At 31.7% G+C, this 27,616-nt stretch overlaps 1 protein-coding gene across 1 annotated transcript; it reads right to left on the bottom strand.

Moving 5' to 3' along the window:
- LOC132748645 (serine/threonine-protein kinase Nek4-like) lies at positions 1–27,616 on the bottom strand. Its single transcript, XM_060738255.1, has 17 exons — positions 26,881–27,616; positions 25,844–26,107; positions 25,236–25,336; positions 24,603–24,699; positions 23,946–24,053; positions 22,956–23,113; positions 22,301–22,576; positions 20,072–20,273; positions 15,972–16,043; positions 12,527–12,694; positions 12,006–12,060; positions 11,281–11,369; positions 6,229–6,356; positions 4,796–4,855; positions 2,774–2,940; positions 1,156–1,160; positions 1–108 (listed from the first exon to the last, which is right to left on the bottom strand). Exons 1-17 carry the CDS (start codon positions 26,977–26,979, stop codon positions 1–3), a joined length of 2,157 nt encoding a protein of 718 aa, XP_060594238.1. The 5' UTR covers positions 26,980–27,616.

The following is a 27,616-nucleotide window of genomic DNA, read 5'->3' as shown; positions in this document are numbered from 1 at the left end:
CTAGGATGGTATCCCTATACGAGCCATATCCTCACAAAACTTCAACTGCCAAATCTTGCCAGCATACAAGTCAAAATTATCCTTCCCCATTAATGCCACTAGCTTCGGCTGCAAATAAAGACAACAAACCTGAATGAAAATGGTCTGATTATATAAAATGGCATTTTCATTAAATATGCATGATAATTATTATAGTCATTTAGAATGGACTTCATCTGATTTCTTGTATTTTTCTTGGTAACAACTACGACATCTGTACAACCAGGCATGTGAGTAAAACCACTGATGTTTAGTAAGTTTGCTGGTAAGCTTCCTCACAAAAAAAAACGTTTCCCAGACAGGATCTAACCCACAATGGTCTAAGGGCATGTGATTTCTGCCTGGCCTGGCTTTTAACTAGTATCATAGGCCTGTAAGTCACTGATTCTGCATTTATTATTTCAAAGTGGGTGCAGTATAAGAAAGAACTGACAACCTTTGTTGTTAACTAATTAGCTTTCACAAACATAAAATATTCTCCCTTTTCCAAAATAATTCTTCTGCCTTTTCTATTAACACAGGTTACTCAATTATTAAGCAGGAAACATGTACCTACATACCTATACATTGATAGGAATGTACAAAATCAGATGTATGGTATCTTTTGTAAAATTTTTTAATTAATCAGCTTTGCTTACAGACTGTTTTTAACTTTTTATATATCTTGTCCCCAAGTTATTTTTAAGATTCCTGTTTAAACTTCGATCTCATTATGTAAATGGGGCGTCCGTGGCCGAGTGGTTAAGGTCGTTGACTTCAAACCACTTGCCCCTCACCGCTGTGGGTTCGAATCCCGACAGGGACTTTGGATTCTTTCATGTGAGGAAGCTATCCAGCTAGCTTACAGAAGGTCAGGTGGTCTAACTCAGGTTTTGCCCGTTCGTGCCTGAAAAAATGCACAAAAAGGGGCCCCTTGAGGTCTTCCTCACCAGAAAAAGCGGAAAGGGTCGCGATTACCCTCTGTGTGGGTTGAAAAAAAACCCCAAAAAAAACCAAAAAAAAAATTTTTAAAAGAAAATTAAAATGCGTTGAAATTTTTACCTAAATTCATCCTTTTCTATTCTACCCAGAATTATAAGTTTGGGTTTCTACCGGGCCTTTCCTACCCCTTTATACAGTCCCTGAAAATATATATGATAATACATAATTGTACATAACAAAATAAAGAATCTTGAAATTTTCACATAAAAATATATTTTTTACTGAATTTATTTATAATAATGAGGACAAATTTGTCATTCAACATAACCAACTTGGTCAAAATAAGCAACAAACTTAATTGCCCAAATCTCTATAAAACCACATTATTAAAACCAATTTTTTCAAAACTTTTTTTAAAATTTTTTTTTTTTCAAATTGAACTCAAAAACAGTAATACCAGTAACTTTATAATTCTAAATCCTTACAACATTAAAAATCTTAAATGGACATGTCCATCTGTCAATCTGGACTAATAATATCTGTAATATATTAAGGTTCGGATCGGAATATCCGGCCAGAGGAGACACACCCATGGGCGGGTTCCCGGGGAACAGATTTTCCAATTCAAACTGCAAACATGACAGATATTTTTCTTGCATATTCTACCATATTCCATCATATTCTAAACTCTTTATCTTAATAAAACAATTTTCCTTGGAAATTTATGTCATTACACCCGTAACTATTTTCTTACAACAGCGAATGAAATTACAACTTCATTCATAACGGTAAAATTATGTCATCCTAAGCACTCATCTGGCACCCCCCATGCCAGTTAAAATTTCCAGCATGGGTAAAGCTAACGGAAACACCAGTTTGATATGCAACACAATACACCTCATCATTTTTTTTGGAAATTTTCAAAATTTGAATAGATTGAATCATGATAAACCTAAACAGATGTACCACTTGGTTTTAGTAAAACTGTTTGAAGGGGGCCCTTTCAGTTCTCCCAAATGGGTTAAAACAGGTGTTGGGGAAAAATTTAAAATGAAAATTTATAATTCGGGTATCAATGGGATTTTTAAACCTCAGTGAAATTTTTTTTTGGGGCCTTTAAAACGGGTTCAGCAGGGGCAAAATGTATTAACAAAAATACAGCATAAAACAATTCAGAAAATTTTTTAAAATTAAAATGTTTTTCCCAATATTTAATTTTTTTAAATTTGATTTTTTAAACCTTTTAAAGTTTGGTTTAAAAACCACTTTCGGGGGAAAAGGGTCCCCCTTTTTTTTAGAAAAAGCAGGAAATGTTAAAGAAAAAACCATGAAAATAAAAATTAGTTAGCTGGATAGCTTCCTCACATGATACAAAAGTCCCCGACAGGATCAAACCCTAAGTGGTAAGGCCTAAATGATTTCCCGCTGGCCTGGCTCTAAACTGGTATCATAAGCCTGTTAGTCTGCATGCTTAGCTCAACAGGGAGATCATTAGTAATTCAAAAGTCTCTGTTTCAATTTTTGGGCGGGCATAGATTCATCAGTGACAATTGTTCTTGGACATCGAGTCTAATTTTTATTTGTCTCGCACCGCTGAATCAGAAATAATTTGGGGTTACTAGTCAGTCACTTACAGAGAATTTGGTTATAACTTGTAAGTTATCCAGAAAAGCTGTCTAGGTGGATCCACCACTCAGATGAGACAAAAAACATTAAACATTAAAATTGGTGTTAAAGTCCAGAAAAAACAATCAAACATATTCCTGTTATTATCAACTTTAAAGTTTAAAAGATTTTAGATGAATTCTGTTACTAGTTAAGCATTCAAACTCAATAATACTTGGCATAGATGAGCTTTTTGGTAGCCTTGGTGTTTCTTCTGCGACCTTGACCTCTTGTAGCTCCTCCTCTTCATCATCTTTGTCTATATGTAGAGTATTGTCTAACACAGATATCAGATTATTGACTTCCTTATTCTCCCTGAAATCACACAACAGAACTACCCTACAATCTTCCTCTACTTTTGCAGGTACTTGATATTTTTGAACAATAATTGAAGAAATATTATATAGGTAAAATATATATACATACATAAAATAAAACACAAAAGTAATAATTCAACACTATAACAATGAAGTAACATGGGTGCCTATAACCCTGACAACCAAGTTAGCAAGCTAGCCAGGAAGATCACTGACAAGTCTCAGTCTATAATCTTTTTCTGTTGTTTCCATAGAAACTGATGAGTAAAAAGTACATGTACATGTAAATAAAACTGGTAACAAATGTATCAAAAAAAAAATATTACAATGAACGCCATTGTGACTGTGTCTCAGGGGTGACCTTGACCTTTGACACCTCAGTGGGACTCATATAGGTACATGCCCCTTGAAGTTCGGAGGTTGTTTGGATCAAGGTTTAAGTTTTATAACAGCTAGACAAACCAAAAAAAATATGCCCCCTACATCTATCAATCCATGGGCAATCTAAATTATATCAGAAGGACCACAATTAATTGAAGACTGCAAACTTGGAAGATTAGAAGATTGCTGAAAAGAATTTATCCTTTCAAGACAGATTTCTCTTCTGATCTTTTATATCTTGATAATTAATAAATAAGATATGTTGCAAAGTGATAAAATCAGAAAGGTTTAAGAGTAGAAGAATATAAATTTGGGAAGCATAAACATAAGTATAATGTGTGAAATATTTACTCTGATTACATTTTAATGTAAGCAAATGCAGATATAACAACTTTATGCAACAGTCAATTGTAGCCCCAGATACCAAGCCCCAGATACCAAGCCCCAGATACCATGCCTGAGATCAGTGCCTGGGAATAATTAGCAGGAGAAATTAGCCCAGTATTGATTTGTATTTGTCCCAGCACAGTCAGGTCAATGTGGCAATTATGTTTTAGCTGGGAATATGTCCAACTTGCAGTGCAAGGGCATTTATGGCAGTGAATTTACTACCTGATAATGGGACCTTTACCTATGGTTTGTAAATTAAAAGTCTAAGTCCATGATATTCCCTTGCAATTCAAGTGTGGGGGTGAAGGGTGAGATTGGGGGATGAGGGGTAGGATTTCAATTGACTGGTGCATTACAGTAAGAAGAAAAATACCATCCCACCCACTTGTCTTAACTATTGTTAAGTAAGTTAATTACATACAAATAGAATCAAACATTATCAGTTGTTTTTATCACTGCTTAAATAGGTTATTGTCTTTTAAAAAAGGTAATTAAAGGAACTCCACTGAGGTCTTAAGCCATAAAAACATAAAATTTGAATTTCTTACATATACAATAAGGAAATACATTTACTTAGAAATTAATTGAAAATCAAATTTTTGTGCTAGTCTTAGTCCAAATTCGATGAAAAGCATTCCAAAGCTTTTCAACGTTGAGTTTTTTATTCACAGCAACAATTATTATTCTGGAAAAATATAGTGAGTGAATGATCTGAAATTTTGCACACATGTTATTGGTATAGACCTACATCAAAAAGATGATAAATCTTGAAAAATTATGTCCAGTCCTGTCATGTCAAAAAACCTCAGTGGAGTCCCTTTAATCTATAAGATCTAGAAATGAAAATTATAATGTAAGTATATAATGTAAATTCCTAAAATATAAACTAACTACATTCTGTGAAGTGTACAACAATTTCAATATTAAAGCTTACAGAAAGACATGTTCATTATTCTGGTTATAGCTTATTTCATTTTATTCCGGTTTTAGTTTTTCTTTTTCAAATCTGGTTAAAGCTTATTTTGTAAAGCAAGAAGTTATGCTGTGTTAAGACAGATATTATATTTCACACATAAAGATACCTATTGCTGTGTTTTCTATGTTTTGATGTTGAATCACCATTATGCAGTAAATGTAAACCCCTGTTATTGTGATAGAAAAATGTTCGGTAATAAAACTAACTTATAGCTATGCTTATATGAAATAAATGAAATGGGAAAGTTATATACTAGTAACACTGTTATGTCATTATTGGTACCAGGTAAGTGTAAATTAGTAATCGAAACACAAGGCTATCTGATTTGTACGAGGGGGGTAGCCCCGAGTATGAATCAGATTGTCAAGAGTTTTGATGTTCTTTCTCTTTTGTATCCTAGTCAAACATAAAAACACATTCCCTGTTGCCACAATATGAATCCCCAGAAAAAAGTAACTAATGAACAAGCATCTGAACATGATTTCTATCGCTTTCCCTTTCTCTGTCATCACATTAAGTAAAACCCAGCAAAAATGAGCCAATCAATGGGTATGCTCTGGAGTGCAAGTAACTAATACCTGCACACCAGTTAACACACTGTGCATGTATATGTATACGATTTAACTCTGACACTTTCTCAATTGAAAGGTCCAAAAACTATGATACAAACTATAGATAGTGAAATATGAACATGAATCTATGAATTTTAGATATTTTCAATAACAGAGCAACATCCTATCGAAGACAAAAACACGAGGGCCAACATTTCATTTTCACATTAATTTTGAAGAAATTATGTTTGAACTGTTTTTAAAACCATCCATCACCTAAGATTTGTTTTTTTTTAAGCCTTTCATCAAGATTCATCTATATTCACAGGTTTATAAGTATTGTCAGATATTTGCTTGACAATAATAAAAAAGTTTTGTCAGAGAGTAACCAAACAGTATTGTCAGCCAGATGTCAGATATTTGTCAGACAATTAAAAAGTATTGTCAGACAGTATTGTTAGATAATTTTAAGACTGTTATTTAAAAGTATTAATTTATAATCAGTTCAATAAAAACAAACGCTTTTCTTAAGCTTTCGACGTTTAGTCTTCTTCAGAAAAAATTGACGTTTATAACATAACAAATGACGCAACGTCCGTTTTTTATTTTTTTTTTATTTTTTTTTTTTTTTCATTAAAAAGTATTGTCAGATAGTTGTCAGAGATTGCAAGACAATTAAAAAGTATTGTCAGCCAGTATTGTCAGATAATTTTTAGACTGTTATCAAACAGTTTTGTCAGCCAGTTGTCAGATATATGCCAGTTATGAGAAGTAATGCCAAACATTATTGCCAGATAATTTTCAGAAAGTTATCAAAAAGTTTTGTCAGACAGTATTGTCAGTTATTTGTCAGACAGTTGTCAAACATTTTTTCATTCAATTATATAAAAAGTATTGTCAAATAGTATTTTAAGATTTTTGTCAGACAATTATCAAAATATCAAAAACTATTGTCAAACAGTATTGTCGGAGTAGTGGTTGTACTAACCTATGTTGTTGTTTATTACGTTGTCGTTGAGAATCAACAGCTTTAAGAGTATCTTCGTCTGAGGAACTGCTGTCATCATCTACAATAGATGGCTGTCTGTGTCGCGCTGGAGCTGCCTGTTGTTCATACTGCAGTAAACAAAATGTATAAACATAAACAACAAGTATAGTTGTTCATACTGCAGTAAACAAATTGTATAAGCATAAACAACAAATATAGTTGTTCATACTGCAGTAAACAAATTGTATAAACATAAACAACAAATATAGTTGTTCATACTGCAGTAAACAAATTGTATAAGCATAAACAACAAGTATAGTTGTTCATACTGCAGTAAACAAATTGTATAAACATAAATAACAAGTATAGTTGCTCATACTGCAGTAAACAAATTGTATAAACATAAACAACAAGTATAGTTGTTCATACTGCAGTAAACAAATTGTATAAACATAAACAACAAATATAGTTGTTCATACTGCAGTAAACAAATTGTATAAACATAAACAAGAGCTGTCACAGGAGACAGCGAAGCTCGACTAATGAAATACTGGACGCAGTAAGGAGGACAAAACTATGAAAGAAAAATCAATTATGTATAATTATGTATTAAGTTATAGTAAAAAAATAATATTTGTTAACATAAATTCCAAGATCAAGGGGAATAATGCTAGAAATAGTCATGCTAGAGTTATGGACCTTGTCACACAACATTTGTGTAATGATAAGAAACATATATTTGAAGTTTGAAGTAGATACCTTAAAAAGAAAAGAAGCTATTATATTTCTTAAAGAAAATCCTAAGTTTAAAGAGAGATAAATCTGTAAATATTGCATCAAGAGTAATGAACAATGTCACATAAAATGTAATTGTTGATAAGGAATAAGTATTTGAAATTTGAGGTAGATATCTTTAAAAATAAGTTATAATAAAAAATAACATTTTTCTAGTAAAAAAATCTAAGTTTATGGGGAGATAATTCTTGTAATATTGGTGCTAGAGTTATGAACCTTGTCACATAAGATGTGGATGATGATAACGTAAACATATTTGAAGTATGAAGTTGATCCCTTTAGAAATAAATAAATAACAGTAAAAAAAATATTTTTTATGGAAAATTCTAAGTTCAAAGGGAGATAAATCTGAAAATATTGGTGCTAGAGTTATGAACCTTGTCACATAAGATGGGGATGATGATAACGTAAATACATTTGAAGTATGAGGTTGATCCCTTAAGAAATAAAGAAGAAACAGTAAGAAATAGTACTTTTTGAGGAAAATTCTAAGTTCAAGGGGAGATAAATCTGAAACTATTGGTGCTAGAGTTATGAACCTTGTCACATATGATGTGGTTGATGATAAGGAAGATATATTTGAAGTTTGAAGTTGATACCTTAAGAAATGACAAAGTTATAGTGAAAAATATTTTACTGCACCAAAACTTTAATCTAAAATCTGGACGCGGACGCGGACGCTGACGCCGGGGCGAGTAGGACAGCTCTCCATATACTTCGTATAGTCGAGCTAACAACAAGTATAGTTGTTCATACTGCAGTAAACAAATTGTATAAACATAAACAACAAATATAGTTGTTCATACTGCAGTAAACAAATTGTATAAACATAAATAACAAGTATAGTTGTTCATACTGCAGTAAACAAATTGTATAAACATAAACAACAAGTATAGTTGTTCATACTGCAGTAAACAAATTGTATAAACATAAACAACAAGTATAGTTGTTCATACTGCAGTAAACAAATTGTATAAACATAAACAACAAATATAGTTGTTCATACTGCAGTAAACAAATTGTATAAACATAAACAACAAATATAGTTGTTCATACTGCAGTAAACAAATTGTATAAACATAAATAACAAGTATAGTTGTTCATACTGCAGTAAACAAATTGTATAAACATAAATAACAAGTATAGTTGTTCATACTGCAGTAAACAAATTGTATAAGCATAAACAACAAATATAGTTGTTCATACTGCAGTAAACAAATTGTATAAACATAAACAACAAGTATAGTTGTTCATACTGCAGTAAACAAATTGTATAAACATAAACAACAAGTATAGTTGTTCATACTGCAGTAAACAAATTGTATAAGCTAAAACAACAAGTATAGTTGTTCATACTGCAGTAAACAAATTGTATAAACATAAACAACAAGTATAGTTGTTCATACTGCAGTAAACAAATTGTATAAACATAAACAACAAGTATAGTTGTTCATACTGCAGTAAACAAATTGTATAAACATAAACAACAAATATAGTTTGTTCATACTGCAGTAAACAAATTGTATAAACATAAACAACAAGTATAGTTGTTCATACTGCAGTAAACAAATTGTATAAACATAAAACAACAAGTATAGTTGTTCATACTGCAGTAAACAAATTGTATAAACATAAACAACAAGTATAGTTGTTCATACTGCAGTAAACAAATTGTATAAGCATAAACAACAAATATAGTTGTTCATACTGCAGTAAACAAATTGTTATAAACATAAACAACAAGTATAGTTGTTCATACTGCAGTAAACAAATTGTATAAACATAAACAACAAATATAGTTGTTCATACTGCAGTAAACAAATTTTATAAACATAAACAACAAGTATACGTTGTTCATACTGCAGTAAACAAATTGTATAAACATAAACAACAAGTATAGTTGTTCATACTGCAGTAAACAAATTGTATAAACATAAATAACAAGTATAGTTGTTCATACTGCAGTAAACAAATTGTATAAACATAAACAACAAGTATAGTTGTTCATACTGCAGTAAACAAATTGTATAAACATAAACAACAAGTATAGTTGTTCATACTGCAGTAAACAAATTGTATAAACATAAACAACAAGTATAGTTGTTCATACTGCAGTAAACAAATTGTATAAGCATAAACAACAAATATAGTTGTTCATACTGCAGTAAACAAATTGTATAAACATAAACAACAAATATAGTTGTTCATACTGCAGTAAACAAATTGTATAAACATAAACAACAAGTATAGTTGTTCATACTGCAGTAAACAAATTGTATAAACATAAACAACAAGTATAGTTGTTCATACTGCAGTAAACAAATTGTATAAACATAAACAACAAGTATAGTTGTTCATACTGCAGTAAACAAATTGTATAAGCATAAACAACAAATATAGTTGTTCATACTGCAGTAAACAAATTGTATAAACATAAACAACAAGTATAGTTGTTCATACTGCAGTAAACAAATTGTATAAACATAAACAACAAGTATAGTTGTTCATACTGCAGTAAACAAATTGTATAAACATAAACAACAAATATAGTTGTTCATACTGCAGTAAACAAATTGTATAAACATAAACAATAAACAACAAGTATAGTTGTTCATACTGCAGTAAACAAATTGTATAAGCATAAACAACAAATATAGTTGTTCATACTGCAGTAAACAAATTGTATAAACATAAATAACAAGTATAGTTGCTCATACTGCAGTAAACAAATTGTATAAACATAAACAACAAGTATAGTTGTTCATACTGCAGTAAACAAATTGTATAAGCATAAACAACAAATATAGTTGTTCATACTGCAGTAAACAAATTTGTATAAACATAAACAACAAGTATAGTTGTTCATACTGCAGTAAACAAATTGTATAAGCATAAACAACAAATATAGTTGTTCATACTGCAGTAAACAAATTGTATAAACATAATAACAAATATAGTTGTTCATACTGCAGTAAACAAATTGTATAAACATAAATAACAAGTATAGTTGCTCATACTGCAGTAAACAAATTGTATAAACATAAACAACAAGTATAGTTGTTCATACTGCAGTAAACAAATTGTATAAACATAAACAACAAATATAGTTGTTCATACTGCAGTAAACAAATTGTATAAACATAAATAACAAATATAGTTGTTCATACTGCAGTAAACAAATTGTATAAACATAAATAACAAGTATAGTTGCTCATACTGCAGTAAACAAATTGTATAAACATAAACAACAAGTATAGTTGTTCATACTGCAGTAAACAAAATGTATAAACATAAACAACAAATATAGTTGTTCATACTGCAGTAAACAAATTGTATAAACATAAACAACAAGTATAGTTATGTAACACAAAAAAAGAAATATGTATACACAGTTTAAAGTCATATTGATATTGAAACAGTTAAAGACCCCCACATTTTTTTCACTTTAAATGTTTATATTATCATATTCTAATTGTGGGTTTAAGTCCTACTAGGGTCATGATGTGACACTATTACTGAAAAGATGCATGAAGTGGAATCAAAGGATGTTTTAATAATCTTTGAACTTTCATTATAGCCCTGCTAAAATAAATATGTTTAAATCAATGTTTGATTACCTGGTTGGATATCATCCAAACACCAAAGGATGTAAAGAAAATAATTCAAGTCGGTGTCCATATTTTTGTACATTAAAGGAGATGTCTATAATAAACCTTTAACTTGCTTAAATTGAAAATGATAATCCTTTGCCACTAATAAATATACACCTGTACTGTCTGACCAGGCTCTGTACTACTTGTATCTTAATTTTGGAATTTTGATAAAGAAATCCCATGATTTTCAAATGGACCTATCACTTATGCCGCACATAAGGAGCCAGGTTAAGTCTAAACATCTGCACAGTCTCAACCAAGGCTCCACACTGCTAAATTTTATATTATTTTCTTTACATAGTCATTTTAATTTCTCACATTCATAATAGTCAGATCCTAATTCAAAGCAGGACAAATCTTTGGTTTAAACATATTTAACTAAGCTCGATTACGAAACAAGTTCTTGCAATTTATATTAATCACTTTCGAGCTTCCTGGAACCAACCAGTACTGGTGTCATATAAAGAAACATAGTCAGGACCCGATTAGGGCTTTAAGCCATGATCTTTGGGTTGACAGGCAGACACCTTAACCACAAGACCACCTGTTCACTCCCCTTTAAAATCTTTCATACAATTTCAGCTGGTAAATATTAAAGTCCTACCCTTTTCTTTTCTCTATCAGTGATCACAGTTGACTTGGCACTTTCTGGTCTTTCCAGGCGAACCCTGGCAGTATTAGGTCTATCACAGGCTGTGGAAACAACAATAAATAAACATCAAACATATATTTCATATCTATATTCTTGACAATTAAAGTGACATTATGTGCATTTTTTTCAGTGTCAATTTCAGCTGAAATAACCACAGATTTCAAAAGGATGACTATTAAAATGGTGATTGACCAACAGTTGATAACTAAAAATATTTTGACTTTCACCTGTTCACTGACTATACGCCACTGGATGGGCATAATGTCAATTAGAGTAAAATAAAATATTAATAACTATAATAGCATTAGATATAACTATATAACATCCGCTCCAAATTATACAAACATTTATGAGATTTTATCATCGCTGTACAAAAATATTCAACATTCTTTAATCAATTCTCATAATTTTGCTCAAAATTCATTAAACAGGACATAAATCTACTAAAATAAGAATATATGTACATTACTGTTGAAGGCTTAGTAGCATGGAAACTAAAAAGACTCAATACGTCAGATTGACTTGGTATTTGACGTTTTTAAGTGCCTTTTGATATCTAATAATTCTAACAATATTTTGACTTTGATGGTAATGGTGAAATTTCAAATTTAAAAACATCCGCAGATGTTTTCATATGCTTATCTTTGACAGAGAGAAAAGCAAAAAAACAAACATACACTGAGCATTGTTATTCCGTCGTCTCTTCTCTCTTGCTGACATGTTTGGTAAACTCTGAAATCACAAAAACAATTCTTTTATTCTTTCTTTTTATTTCATTAAAACATAGTGAAAAACAAAGTAAAAATTCAATAATTTGGATAACAAATGAAAATTTTGCACAATCGACAGTTCATTCATACTGATAAACAAGAAATGATGAAAACTTCAAACAGTTTTGTGGGGGCATGGCCGAGTGGTTAACATGTCAGACTAGTTATCTAATGATCACTAGCCGCATAAATGTTCATTCCCCATCAAGGGCCAGGTGTTGTTTCCTTGAGCAAGAAACTTTGCACTCATTGCTCAGTTCTGGTTGGTTCCAGGAACAGATTTGAAATGTATCTATAAGCTTATAGCTTCCTACACAATCGAACTAAAATAAATTCTGTATTACCAAACTTTTCAAACAGAAATCTACAATTAAGATGAAGCATTTTTAGGCAAAACAAGAAGTAAAATTAACCAAATTTCAACATACCCTAGGTGTTTCATCACCAAGTGAAATGTTATCATCTTTTGACCCTGACGATGATGAAGATTTTGATTCCCCGCCTCCATCTTGGTAATTATTCCGTCGCTGAGGTAGCCCCTCCCCTTCTACCTTTGGCGGGGGAGGTAACGGTCGTGGGTTATCTACTGGCTTTGGCTGCAAAAGACATAAATACAAGGTTATAAACAAAATTCCTTACCTTTATTTATCTATTGCACAAAGTTCAACAACCTTCAATGTTTCATTGTCTAAATCCCTTTTTGTCTTTCTTAGAGAAGAAAAAATAACATTATTATGTGATTTAGAAAATAAACAGCAAACTCCTAGATAAAGTGAGGTTTAAATGTCTCCAAATGTTGAAAATTAATAAACATTGTGCAAGAGATAATTATTTATTAAATGTTCCCAGAATGGTTTCTTTATTTATCTAAATGTTGTTACATGTACATCAATTCAGCATATCAAAACCTTGAAGTATGATTGCATAATTTTCTTTATTTTCTTTAAAGTATTGACTATTAGGCCAAACCAATGCAACTTATGGACAAATGACCAATTCCAAATTTCAAAAGTGGCTGAAGACTAAAATAACATTTTATTCAGATTACCTGGCACTTATGTAGAACCATCTAATAAAAAAAGTTAGTAACAGTTGGGATAGATCACTCACGGTTAACAATCAATTATTAGTTACCTTGTTAGATAAAACTTTAAATACAAAGAAAATACCACTTACTAAACCCCTAAATGATAAAATGTTATTAAAAATTTCAAAGTTATTATCATCTATTTCTAAAATAATTTAAATTGAAAAAAAAACACACAAAAAAACCTAAATACCGAACCCCAATTTTTCTATATCTTATATTATACTGCATGTCAATAACATACTTTCTAATACCGTATAGGTAATTACAAATACTTACATTTATCTTCTGTTGTACATTAAAGTTCAACCATTTTGACCCTTACTTATATACTTAATTTCTTAAATGTTTATCTTTCAATCTGGCTCCAAAAACCCTTCATCATTTTAGGGAAAATTTCAAACATGTATTGACTTAACAGTGAACAGTGCAGACCATGATTAGATGGTGCGAGAGACAGAAGATCTTGGTCTGCACTGGTGCCATGGGTAAATTCAGTTACCGCCAACAGACTTAAGTTTATAAGTAGAATTTTAACAACAGTTAACAATATCTCATCACTGCTTTGACTTTCAAAGTGAATGATCATAAAAATGATTCAGTTGCAGAGAAAATTATCTTTACGTAAAATCATTAATGTATAAAAATATAAGAGATTCATGTCTAAAAATAGAGGTAGAGAAAAACATTCAAAATTAAAGTGTAAATTAGATAATAAAAAAAGAGAAGAAACTGTCCCATCTTTGGTTAATGAACCCAATACACCACAAGAGATACTAATTTTATCCTGATTATTCTTCAAGTGTATCAGAAAGATACTGATTTCACTATTTCATTATAAAAGTAAAGTAAGATACACCAGCTAACCTCTAATTAGTATTAAATAACTGTTGTTAATTCTGAACATGCCCTTGTACATGCATAGCTGTTAGTTTAAATTAGTAATCTAAATGTTAAACTCTTAAACAGCTGGATCCAAAGGTGATAAGACTTTGCCATCAGTATATAGTCAGGTCAGACTGAACGGACATGTAAACTGGCTATACTCTATACTGTTGGTAGCTCTTTTCTTGTAATTTTTATATTGAAATCCCTAAAACTTTGAATGGACTGATCCAAAATCAAAGCTTGGGCAATTCCATTACACAAATTCCAGCAGTTTATGGGGTTAAATATCTTATAAGTTATAAAAGCTTTAATTAATTTTATTTTCTTGTCTTGCAAAAGTCATGTGAATACTGGATAGATTTGGGTTGATGTGTTGTGTTCAGTGCAGTTTAATAGCAATAATATAGAAAGGCACTAGAACTATTGTGTCCTATGTGAACACAGATGTGGTCTCAACATCCCCATTTCATTACACTGTTGAATAAATGGTGGAGAATTAACACATATACTGCAAAATATCTTAAATGTAATTGTCCATCATTCAATCATGACAAAGCCATTCATGAATCCATCATTTTACACAGGGAAGATACTAACTGAATATTGAACAGTGCAGACCATGATCAGAAGGTTGACCTTGGTCTGCACTTGGTCTGCACTGGTTGCATGGTAAGATTTAGTTGCCAACAGCAAGGTGAAGCTTTAGGTACATACATAAAAAGCCTTCAACCAAATTATCATGACTGTACTGACCAATGAATATGATATTAATATTATCCAATGTGCTTTGGGATTGAATCCCAAGTTATGATATCTTATAAATGCAATGGGATTAAACTTCAATACAAAAAGAAGGTAAAGTATGTGCATTTTGTTTCAGTCACATGGGCAGATTTTTTATTATATCTTTGGACATACATGTAAATAATTATGGTAGGATTTAAATTTCTGGTATCTGGGATTGAAGACATTTATAATAGAAAAATAATTTGTGTGTATATTTACACAGTAAAAATCTTCTTTTACTTTCAAATATACTTCTACCTACTTTAATGAAGAAAAAAATTACAACATCCATTTATAATAAATATTAGCTTAAAAAATACCAAAAATAGCCAAGATATAAAGAAACGATTTTTCTGTTTATTTCTTGGGGTTCCTTGTTCAAAGGTTAATAAGATATGAATGTCAATGACCCTCATCAGAAATCTTTGGTTCTTTACGTGAGATTATAGTAGTTCCTCATAAGTAACTATCAACTTCCCCAACAGTTTAGTTAAAATCAATTCAAGAGAAAAGTTTGTCTCCCTAAAAAAGATGCCTTATCTGGAATTCATACATTATGCTTCCTGAATGATGTAAATAAAACAAAAACTTTTTTTAATATGTGATACACAGTGAGTGATATTAATTATATCACACTGATTTAACACAATATCTTAATTAGTACCTGCATACATGTAAAACATTAGGGATAACAACTAAATGGATAGAAAGAACATTATTTTTTTCCCTGCACCAGCAAATGGAATGAATGGAATAGCCCTAAAATTCTGATTTGATTTTATTCTGATAATCAGAAGTTTTACAAAACCTGTATCTTTTATCATACTAGTATCTAATTCTAAACAGTCCAGCTTTAAATTAATAAAATGTGAGTTACTAAAGCTATGCAGCATTCACAGGTTACTTAGTTTCAAGCAATCTACTTCTAGTAACGTAGAACATATAAAAATGCTACAACGATATATAAATAGGATGACTTTCGGGGGATAGTACATCGTGCCAAGATTTACGTTTTCAAATATGAATGCTGACGATTTCTTTGAGCCACTTGATGGACTTTTTGCAACGTTGTTTCTGGACCTGTGATTGGTCGACTCTGAAGACGAACTTACATGTTTTGAGAGGATAGATTTCTTTTTCCGCCTGTTCGGATCACGTGGGGGTGATGATGATAGTTGAGGAAGCTAGAAATGAAAACCAGTGTGCATAATGAGATCAGGATAGAAAACTTGTAGTGCACTGTTGAATTTCTATGTTATCTATTACTTTATGCTAAAACATTCATGGATTAAATCTTTCTAAATCAATTATTACAGATGACCATAGCATTTGTTGCCATGGAATCATTACTAAAGGTTATAATAGACCTTCAAATTGAAAATGCACTAGATATCCCACTAACTCAAATAATAAGCCTAGTTTTCACTTACTTTTAAGGTAAAAGACACTCCATAAACGTACATGGATTCAATGAAACAAAGTTTGAAAATATCAAAATTGATAAACCAAGAACAACACCCAAACCAACTGAAAGCAAATATAGGATACTAAAAAAGATGCCTACATTTCGAATCATTAACAATAGAGGAACACCACAACTAATCAACAAGAAACAGAACAAAAAAACTAAGAACATCAACAAAACACAGAAGATCAACATGGACATTGAAACTATGAACTTTCAAATACCAGAACCTATATCTCCATTAAATCCAAGTAAGAACAACAGCTCTGAAACCTTGTGCGAAGATGAATTCGGACAGTTTAGTCAAACCAATGAACAGATAATTTCTATTGGATCCATTTATGGTATTTTTCGTGAAACTAAGTAGGACTTATAATAACAACATTTTCATTTTTTATATTTATTAACAACATATTGGCAAAATTCCAAAAAATTATTGGCACATTTCCAGAACATAACCAAATATAGTATTGTCACGTGACTTTTAAGTTTACACATTTAGTATACTTCAGGGCCTAAATTTTAAAATATTTCTGTATTATCCTGATGAAGGTCATTATATGACCGAAACCGGTAGATAAATAAATTCACTTAAACTCACTCTGGTGTTCCTGACGTGTTGTTTTCCATCCTCTCCTTGATTACTTTTAAGGTATTATAACTTATGCCACAAATATTGTTATAATGAAATAATTGAAAATCAACATCAAATATTGATAAGATAAAACAATCCAATTTTATCCCAAACTATCATGATCTTTTTTTTTCAAATAAAATAATTCAACAGTGCACTATATAACAGTTAGACTGATGACAAAAATATGTATTGTAGAGTGCATACACACGTTTAATAAACAAACATCATCAAAACAGTTACTGGTATAAGAAGTGCTGTGAAAGGACACACTAAAAGTAAAATTTTAAAAATATTCTAATATTGTAATAAGTGAATGAATATAGATTTAACTGAGATAGATATGTTCTACAGTCCGACCCCGGTTATTGGACAACCCTTTATTCGAATACCCGGCATTATCCAAAGTAGATCGGCGGTCCCGTTTTTATCTCTATGTAAATCAATATAAATTCGAAGGTATTATTCGAAATGCATTATCCGAATACCTCCTATTTTTCGAAGTAAAATTTCGGCCCCAATTATACAATTATGAAATATTTTCACACCTATTATTCGAAGCCAGACTAATTGGCGCAGATCGTCAACTTGTGAAAAAACAGTCATGCGTGTAATTAGACAATCATGATAATTACGCTTTGTGTGTTCTTTTATCAACTTTAATTACCGAAAATGAAAAGCTATGCACCGTGTCCGATGTTGTTACTGTTATTGCTTGAAGATGACAGCGGTTATGTTCATACATACGGTATATGTGAATTTGTCAAAACATCCAAAACATTTTTTTTTATTTATTGTTACGCTACATGAGAGTCTTTACCCTAATTGAAAATACCAGAGTTTAGCTGTAAATACCGTAGTGACAACACGGCTATTATCAATGCTTTGCATGAAACGAAACGATACATGTAATGTAGAATAAAATGCAAGTATTTATGTCTTCAATGCCAATAAAATAATTTTTACGCATCTTTTCTTTAATATTTATTTTTCTCAATTGATTGCAGGAAGTCAGTGTGTTGTAAATGGTAGTTTTGCTATGATTGGTCAAAGTGGAGTAGCTTTCGTCTACCACAATATTCCGATTTCGATTATTCGAACCCATCGATTATTCGAAGTAATTTTTCAGTCCCAGGCACTTCGAATAAACGGGGTTGGACTGTATATCTAGTTACACATGTTGCATGTAAAATGTGAATGATTGTATTTTTATGAAAAAAAAAAAAAAAATGAAAAAAAAAAAATCCTAAAATTTTAACCCTTTGAAAAATATCTTACTATGCACATTGTTAATACTTTTATGTCAAGACTTCCTTATCTCAATAATTTCATATAAATCAATTAATGCTGAAATTCTGTTTTTAAAATTGAACAGTATTCACAATATTTCTTATGTAACCACCATCCCAATAAAGACAGTACACATTGTGAATGTTAAAACATCTCAAATCCACACATTAGAATGTTAGCTGCATCATTTACTTCACAAAATGTTTAGATTAATTAGTGTATGTAACACTGATTACCCTATACTGTTTTTATAGAAATATATAAAAATATTTGAGCTGCGTCACAACAAAACCAACATAATGTGTTTGCTACCAGCATGGATCCAGACCAACCTGCGCATCTGCGCAGTCTGATCAGGATCCATGCTGTTTGCTTACAAACCCTATTACAAATAGAGAAACTGATAGCGAACAGCATGGATCCTGATCAGACTGCGCGGATGCGCAGGCTGGTCTGGATCCATGCTGGTCGCAAACGCATAACATTGGTTTTGTCGTGACAAGGCTCATTTCTTGATTACATTGACAGTAAGATGTACTGAAATACTTTTACACATTCTTTCAGATATAAAATAAACCCTCCTAGATTATAACATATTTTCAAATAATTTCAGACTTCTCAAAATATATAACATACTAGAGAAATTGCCTAACTTTACTTTTAATAGCTTTTAATTGTGATATGCCTTAATAATTGTAAGACAAATTACTTATTGCCATGCAATATATCTGATAAATCACTGGCATGGGACATTTCTGGCATATTAATTGCCATGATGTATTTCTGGCAAAATGATTGCCATTTAATATTTCTGGCAAATTTATTTATATGGGACATTTCTGGCAAATTAATTGCCATGGTGTATTTCTGGCAAATTGATTGACATGAATTATTTCTGGCACATCTATTGCCATAGTATAATACAAGTATAAACATAGGAAAGAATTTATGTTTAATATTTCTGGCAAAATTTATTTATATGGGACATTTCTGGCAATATTTCTGGCAAATTGATAGCCATTTAATATTTCTGGCAAATTTATTTATATGGGACATTTCTGGCAAACTAATTGCCATGGGATATTTCTGGCAAATTGATTGCCAATGGATATTTCAAGCAAATTTATTGACATGAATTATTTCTGGCACATCTATTGCCATAGTATAATACAAGTATAAACATAGGAAAGAATTTATGTTTTAGAAAAAGACATGGATAAGAAATGTCAACAAAGACTTTATTCAACGTGACTTGAATAATACTCTTATATGAAATTCAATATACAATGTACAGTTGCCAACATTAAAACTGTCCATAGTATAGAGTCTGGTCAGAATGCACAGATGTGAAGGCTGGTCTGGATCTATGCTGGAGACATGGGATAATCATCAATGCCACAAACACTCAAAAAATTATTAAATCCGAACAAATTGTGAACAATGATGCACATGTGAATGTTTTCATTATAAATGTATCACACAGGTACCTGGCTTCTGGCTGACCGAGCTGATCTGGGTGTTCGCTGAAGATTTCAAACATTCTATTTACATATCTTGACAACAATAATCCATATGGTTGAATGAAAAACTTACCATGAGTCATCCATTATTAAGAGATATTAGTTCATATATGTAGCAATTTTCATCTATAGTTATTCATATATTATGTACATACTTTTTAAAAGGTAGGTTTGAGAATTTGTTGAAAAAGTAAACATAATGGCTGTTTTTGGTTGCTGTTGTATTTTTTCTTTAATTTAATAAGTAACAAAATGTACAGCTTTCCTAACAAAAAGAGTAAATAACTCTCACTGAACACTTACTTGTCTATCAGATTTTGGAGGTGGGGCATCGTTTTTCTGTTTGACTTCTTTATTTTCCTTATTTTCTCTACTCTCTTTCCCGGCACTGTTTTTGAGAGTACCCTGCTGTTTAATGGTATCCTGATCAGAGCCTTCTTCCTCGTCCTTCAGATCGACCACCATTTTACCTTCATGTATGGGATGAAGGTCTGGGGGCTTTCTCCTATATGAATAAATGACAAATATACTTGAGATAAAATATAATTTAGGATCATAGTATATGTAAACCATGACATTGATGATGCTCAAATTACAGGAGCATAGTTAACACATATGAACAATGGACCATTACAAAACTTTCATATTTACTACCATTATATCTTTATGTAATGGGTGAAAGTCTGGGTGCATTCTCCTACATCATTCATATCATAGATATACGTAAGACATAATATATATGTGTAACCTTGATATTTATTCAGTATTTATGATGCCTGGAAGATCATTAACCATAGCAACCTCATGTATATGAACATTTGACCTTTACAGATCTATATAGGAAATACATGGTTGATGTAGGGATGGAGAATGTTTATCCCATGAGCTAGAAAGTGCATCTTGGCGAGCTTTAGCAAGCCAAGATTCACTATCGCAGCGAACCGAATAAACCTTCTCCATCCCGATATCAACCATGTATTTGATTTATCCTGCTTTTAATCATGTTTTTAGAATAATTAAATGGTTTCATTCTACTTTTTCCTCGATAAAATAGCATCTATATGTAGTTTTATTTTACTGCTAAACATGTGACGTCATCATATGACGTAATGACTGGAGATAGATAAGTTTATCCGGCAAGGCTTTATCAAGCTGATGATATAGACAGTAGCAGGATAAAATCCTTCAACTGTCTTGTACTCGTTCACTGCCAATGACCACAAGCTCCTTCTTTAACCAATTTAATAATAAGAATAGCCAATTATACAAGAGTAAGGCAGCTATGCATCTAATATAGCATTTAAATGTCACCATCAAACAATTTTTGCCTTAACCTGCTGAAGGAGGAAAGTGATAAGTCTTTGCCATCAGTATAGAGCTAGGCCAGTCTGCATATCCTTGCTGCTTGCAGTCTGACCAGGCTCTATACTGTTGGCTGGTCAACCTTGATATCCCCTAAAATTGATAATGGACTGTTCCAAAATGTAAATTGGAAAAGTCCATTTAAGAAATTCAGCATGTTAAGGGTTAATACAAAGATATTTTCTGTTGTCCAATAAAATAAATATTATATCAAATGGTAACTTTGTCATTTAATGACTATCAAAAATCCAATTCTTCAAGAAATATTGCTTCCATTGCTTTAATTTTATAGCCACTATCCAATGGACTTTTCCAGTTTTAAGCAATGGAAAATTTAGCTTAGCCTTTTCTATTCATTGCTAGGTCAGTTGTTCACAAACAGTACCACAAACAAAATCATCATGTGTTCTTTTCTGTAAACCAGGTCAACCAGTGACTTTGTTACATCCAATTGTACCAATCAGATAGCCAGTTAGCTAATTTGTATAAAACTATAAACACTGGAAAGTTCCATTGGGTAATATTTGAAACCTAACTATTATGCAAGAACTATAGTCCAAGACAAATATCTAGCAAAAACAAAACTATCGAGCCATTTACAATAAGTACACAGTGGCTACTCACCAAGAATATGTCATATGTACATTTGCAATATGTGACCTGTTAAACAAAGATAAATATAACATAGAGAAATATAAGAGGGAAGGAAATGAGTCTAGAACCACAGATCTCAGGTACAGATTAGAATCCTGATTCACATTTAGGTCCCCCCTGTACATGTATCCTGTATTCAATATTCTGTCAAGAGCAGACAGCCAATTGTACACACAAGAACATGTCATAGATTTTATACATGTAAATCGTCTCATAAAAAGTACATATGAACTGAACCAGCCAATAACACATTGATTGTGTCAGTAAGTTAAAAAGACTATATGAGCAGTGTCACTACAAAACCAACATAGTGCATTTGCGACCAGCATAAAACCAGACCAGCCTGCGCAGTCTGATCATATCCATGCTGTTTGCTTACCAACCCTATTTCAAGTAGAAAAACTGATAGCGAACAGCATGGATCCTGATCCCGGATGCGCAGGCTGGTCTGGATCCATGCTGGTCGCAAACGCACTATGTTGGTTTTGTCGTGACATGGCTCATATATTTTTTTACCTGTGATTGAGCACTGGTTTATCTACAGCAGGTTCCCCAGCACCTACATCCACACTTGATACACTAACAACTGACCTTGAACTCTCCGGCTGTGACCTTTCACTATCTAAAGATGACCTTGAACTGTCAGGGACATCAAGGCCTTGTTGAGATGAGGCTGAGCTACGAGACCGAGAAGAGGGAGGGACCGATGATGATGAGGAGGAGACTGACGATACTGAGTGGGCGGAGCCAGGACGACTCAACTGTGACCTTGAACCACTTACTGGACGACGACTGAAAAATATAAGCATTAATTAAATAAACATCTGAGCGATATATGTAAAAGTCTATCTTAATTTCATATACAGAGTGCATACATTACTGAAAAATCAAATCAATCAAGTTTGATTATCCTGCACAGCCAAAAAATCTTGATAAATTTTATTTCAAATTTTAATTATTGTTTCATTTAATGCAGCACCAGTCACTATAAGTTAAACATGAACAGCTTAATGGTATATAGCATGTATCACAAAGTACCAGAAATAAAACGTGCAATTCTGTAGAGATACACATCTGTAGTTCTGATTATCATATATGATAGACTTGTTAAAACATCAACAAGATCAGAATTGTAACATAACACACAATTTATGCTTAACAAAAAAACAACCTTTGTTTGGTTTCTTCAAGAAATATTGCAATATTTTTCTTGATATAAGGATCCCTGAGAATTCTGTTGACTGTTGGTCGTTTTCCTGGATCCTGATGTAACATACTACGTAACAATGACACAAGATCCTGGGAGTACTGTCTCGGCATAGGTGGCATCTGAAAATTACAAAAAAATAGTAAAGAAATTCCTGTTACCATGGCAACTGACCACGAATTATGACAATTTTAAAGAATGTGACTTTTTCTTTAGTTTTGTAAGTAACACATCTAACATGAATGCATGAATGTTGCTAATTTGACAAAAACGCTTTTATAGGATGTCCATTAAAAAAACATACATCTAATAGATCTAATTATCATTTTTACAAAAAATCAATTCCGTTTAAACTTTGTTTAAATGACTCTGTGAAACACAAAATTATTCTGTTCAAAAACTGTAATTTTACACTAATAAGACATTTGAAGCAAACTACCATATATTCTAAATGTGATAGACACCATGTTTTGTGTCATTCAGACAGAAGAACAACAGTTGTTTTCTTTTAGGCATACTATTTTTGTACCTACAGAGGCTTAACCTCTGCATTGAAATAAAAAAATCATTCTTGTAATTTTAACTTCATGAAAAGTGGAACTGCAACAAAGTTATGTATGTCTAACACATGGCATTATTTTTGTCACTCTGTTTGATGGACACTCAGCTTTACCAGGAATGTTAATCTTCAAGGTGGGAGGAAGATTTCAAAGGAAGATTTATTTTCAGATGGAATGGGTTACAGTATCTAACAAGAACAACTCTTTTATTTCTAGACCACAGAGCAAAAAAAAATGTTTCAGTGATGCACTTCTCATTGGTGATATGACACAATAACTGCCCAGCTGTTTGTTGATGTATTACAAAGATTCTTTAGAAGTTAATGAACAGCACAAAAAAAATCTTATTTAATATTTGTAATGAAAGAATTTTAGAGTTCCATATTTGTCTTACCTTTCCTCGTAATATTTTATAAACCAAAGAGTTCATGTCTTTGGCATTAAAGGCATGCTTCAGAGTCATCATTTCATATACACAACATCCGAGTGCCCATACATCAGACTGAAAATAACCATGTATCCAAATTAGTTGGGGAATAATCAAAATACTTTTATAAAAGGTTATAATAAAATCCCCAATGCTCTATAATTAATTATTCCTAAAAAAATCATGTATGATGTTTTACTTTGAAACAAAGATGTATGAAGCTTTTCACTGCTTTAAAAATCTCTGTATCATGAATAAACCGGTATATAATCCTGGGCTAGTAATTGAGCCAGCTGGTTGGCCCCATATCCTTGAAAACCCTTTAATCTGGGTGACAATACATGAATATCCAAGTGGTGAAATGTTCAGAAATTATAATATTTATTTTGCCATCCTGGCACCATGTAAACACCTTTAAAACCAAAATATATTTTTTTTTTAATCAAAACACTAATCATACAAACCATTAAAAACTTATTCAAGCTGTGTTTGAAAAAGACCAGCAGATTTCTATTATTCAACCTTCAAAATACACATGTTGAAACTACTAGCTTGGGTCAGACATAGACTGACAACCTTGATATAAATAAAAACAACTAGAGGTCTATACTATTGTGTACTTACTTTATGATTATATGGTTTATTAGAGAACAGTTCTGGACTCATATAATATGGTGTGCCTATCAATGTAGTTGCCATGTCAGAGGAACTATCTAAAACTCTGAAATAAATATTTGAAATATTTTGTTAGATTCTGTCTTGTTATATTTCAGCTTGATCATTATTACATATTGAAGCTTATTAAAACAAAGTCCACTGTTAAGAAGTAACCAGTACTGTTGCCAAATGAGTACATTGTTGTGCCTCTGTCCTCCAGTAGGACTCGAACCAGTAGTATTAAACCAAATAGCCAAACCCTGAATGTCCTCTCTAACTGATTCAATCAAATTTATAACTTTTTCACTTCGGGTATTCATTAATCAATTTTAAATTGTTGTGACTATATAAAACTTGACAAGTTTATAGAATGCTATGTAAAAGTTTATACAAATTTCTATTATAATTATCTAAAGGCAATAAAGACTAAAACAGACTTGGATTGGCAAAATTACTTAGAGCTGCCAGTAGGACTGTAGGTTCATGTGTGAAGCTTTAAGCTTTAGCAACATTGAAGACTGATCTTGGCATTCTTGCACACAAAACTTAAACCAGAAACATAACTACATTTATTTTCTTTGAGTTAATAACAACACTTACCTGGCTATACCAAGATCTCCAACTTTGATTATTTTGCTCTTGGTTAAAAAAATATTTTGAGTTTTCAAATCTCTGTGTAATATATTCCTCTCATGCATATACTGAAACAAGCAAACACTGCAAACTCAGTGAATTGTAACATGATGTTGAACAAATGATTTTTTTCAACAATGGGCAAAATATATGTCTTTAATATCTAGATCCATTGATCTTGAATGTTACATTATTACATATTTTTTTTATTTTTGTTGGATTCTTTTTACCTTGACCATTTAGTAGCTGGTTTGGGTAAGGAAGGGAGGGGATGAATTATTTTCATAAATGGGGACAGGGGACAGAGAAAGGGCACTAAATACAACTGTTTAATATGCTGTCATGCAGGAATGCAACTATTGTAACTTACATATATATATATTTATCAATAACCTTTTATATTATATATATATTCTAGTCATTTGCATTGTTAGTTCAGTAATATTTCAATTTTCATTTGGTATAAAGTCTTTGCGGCAGAGAACCACTAAAAGAATAATGTAGTACTTTTAAATAAGTACAAATTTGAACTTTTTTTTATCACAAAAAGCAGCTACATTGAACACATCTTTTACCTGTAATGCCATTGCTATTTGAACAAACCATTCCACTAATTGTCTTTCTTCTAGTAAAGTTCCTTTCTGCTCTTTTAATTTATTATATAAATCTCCCCCTTCACAATACTGCATAGCAATATATAGAAACCCTTCTTTCTCAAATGAGTCTTTATATGACACTATATTTGGATGTTTTAATTTGGAAAGCAACTTTGCTTCCTGCTCTGCAGAACGTCTCTCTCGCGCTGACGCTTTTTTCAAATTTATTTTCTTCAACACATACTGAAAAGAAAAAAAACTAAAATGTTAAGCGATCAGTAAAGTCACTGAAGGTGAAAAATAACCATAGTACTTTATGAGGAGGCGAGTGCACATACATAATTAAAATTACAAAATATAACATTTTTCTTTTAACCCTTTACCACATGAGCATTTTGTGTAAAATGGCTGTTTTCATTGAAAATTCTCCTGTTACAAGTTCAATTTGCTATAAAACTATGAAAACTACTTCAATACTAAACAAACTTGGTACAATTGTTGACTGGACCATTGCCTTTACACCGACATGCTCAGTCTTAAATTTCCGGTTACCATGGCAATGAGAGGACATCTCAAAATGCCAAAAATCACTATTTTGTGTTGATTTTTTCCACAAAAATTGATTTCAATGTTCTGCAACTACTCAAATGATTGAGATAGAGTCAAGGGCTTTTCAGCGTTTGTTACACGTTACCTCATGAATCAGTCATGATGGACCTGAGGTCATTTTTATCCTCTCACAAGTCCATAATTTTCTTGGTGATGTGGGGAGCTACTGGCATCTTCAAACCCCCAAACAAAAGGGGGCACATCCCCCTTTGGCACCTCGCTAATGAAAGTAATATATTTTTTCTGGATAGGGGGCAACACCGAAAAAGTGATCACTTTTTTAAGCAACATTTCTCAAACAAAACCCTGCCCTTAGGAAGGTGTCTCATGACATGTTCAAGTGTATGTCCTGGTCCACAAAGAGAATTTGACATTAACTGAAGAAACAAACACTACAGAAAATTCACCTGTTTTCTATCCCTCTTATGACGGGCAAGAGTAACTTCTCCATAGCTGCCTTTTCCTATATTCCTGATGTATTCAAATTGATCTATAGATGTAGCCATGATTTAAATGTCCATAAATGTTGAAACAAAAGTAAATATTATCACATTCAATATCTCAATGACATCTCCAGTTTAAAGATAACACCTTTTCAAGTGCAGAGATAATCATTGCACAGTTCAATTTTAAAGGACATTTAAATCCTAAAATGTAAACATTATGAAACAATCAGAGTTTTTTTTTTTTAATACATTTCAATCTGAAATTTCAAGCATGAATCATTCTTTTGTCATTTATTCTTGGGGACTTCCCTGAATTCCATGGTCACTCAATTGTAGTCGCTAATTTGTGGACACGTATACAATTACGTTAGACGGAATATGTGGTTTGAAAGTTAATGATACTGCATAATACATGTATATCGGATTTTATTTTGTCAAACCATTTCTAGAGAGTATTTTAGCGCAGACTTGATATGGTGGAATTAAGGAAGACTTTTACTAAAAATAGATTCTTTGTTTTCAAACGAATGAATTTAAATTCACGAACGAAGTATTTCTAGGAGTTGCTTCAATATTCTATAAATGTAGGCTGAACTCATCTGCATTTACCACGGTGTATATCGCAATAAAATAATCAAAAGACTGTTTCTACACAAAAATTCTGATTTGTTTGTATAACTCTTCATGGTTTTCTTCA

The sequence above is a fragment of the Ruditapes philippinarum genome, unplaced genomic scaffold (genome assembly GCF_026571515.1).
Source record: "Ruditapes philippinarum isolate M1 unplaced genomic scaffold, ASM2657151v2 ctg3096_1_1_1_1, whole genome shotgun sequence".
NCBI lineage: Eukaryota > Metazoa > Mollusca > Bivalvia > Venerida > Veneridae > Ruditapes > Ruditapes philippinarum.
This window is presented reverse-complemented; position numbering and strand designations above follow the sequence as displayed.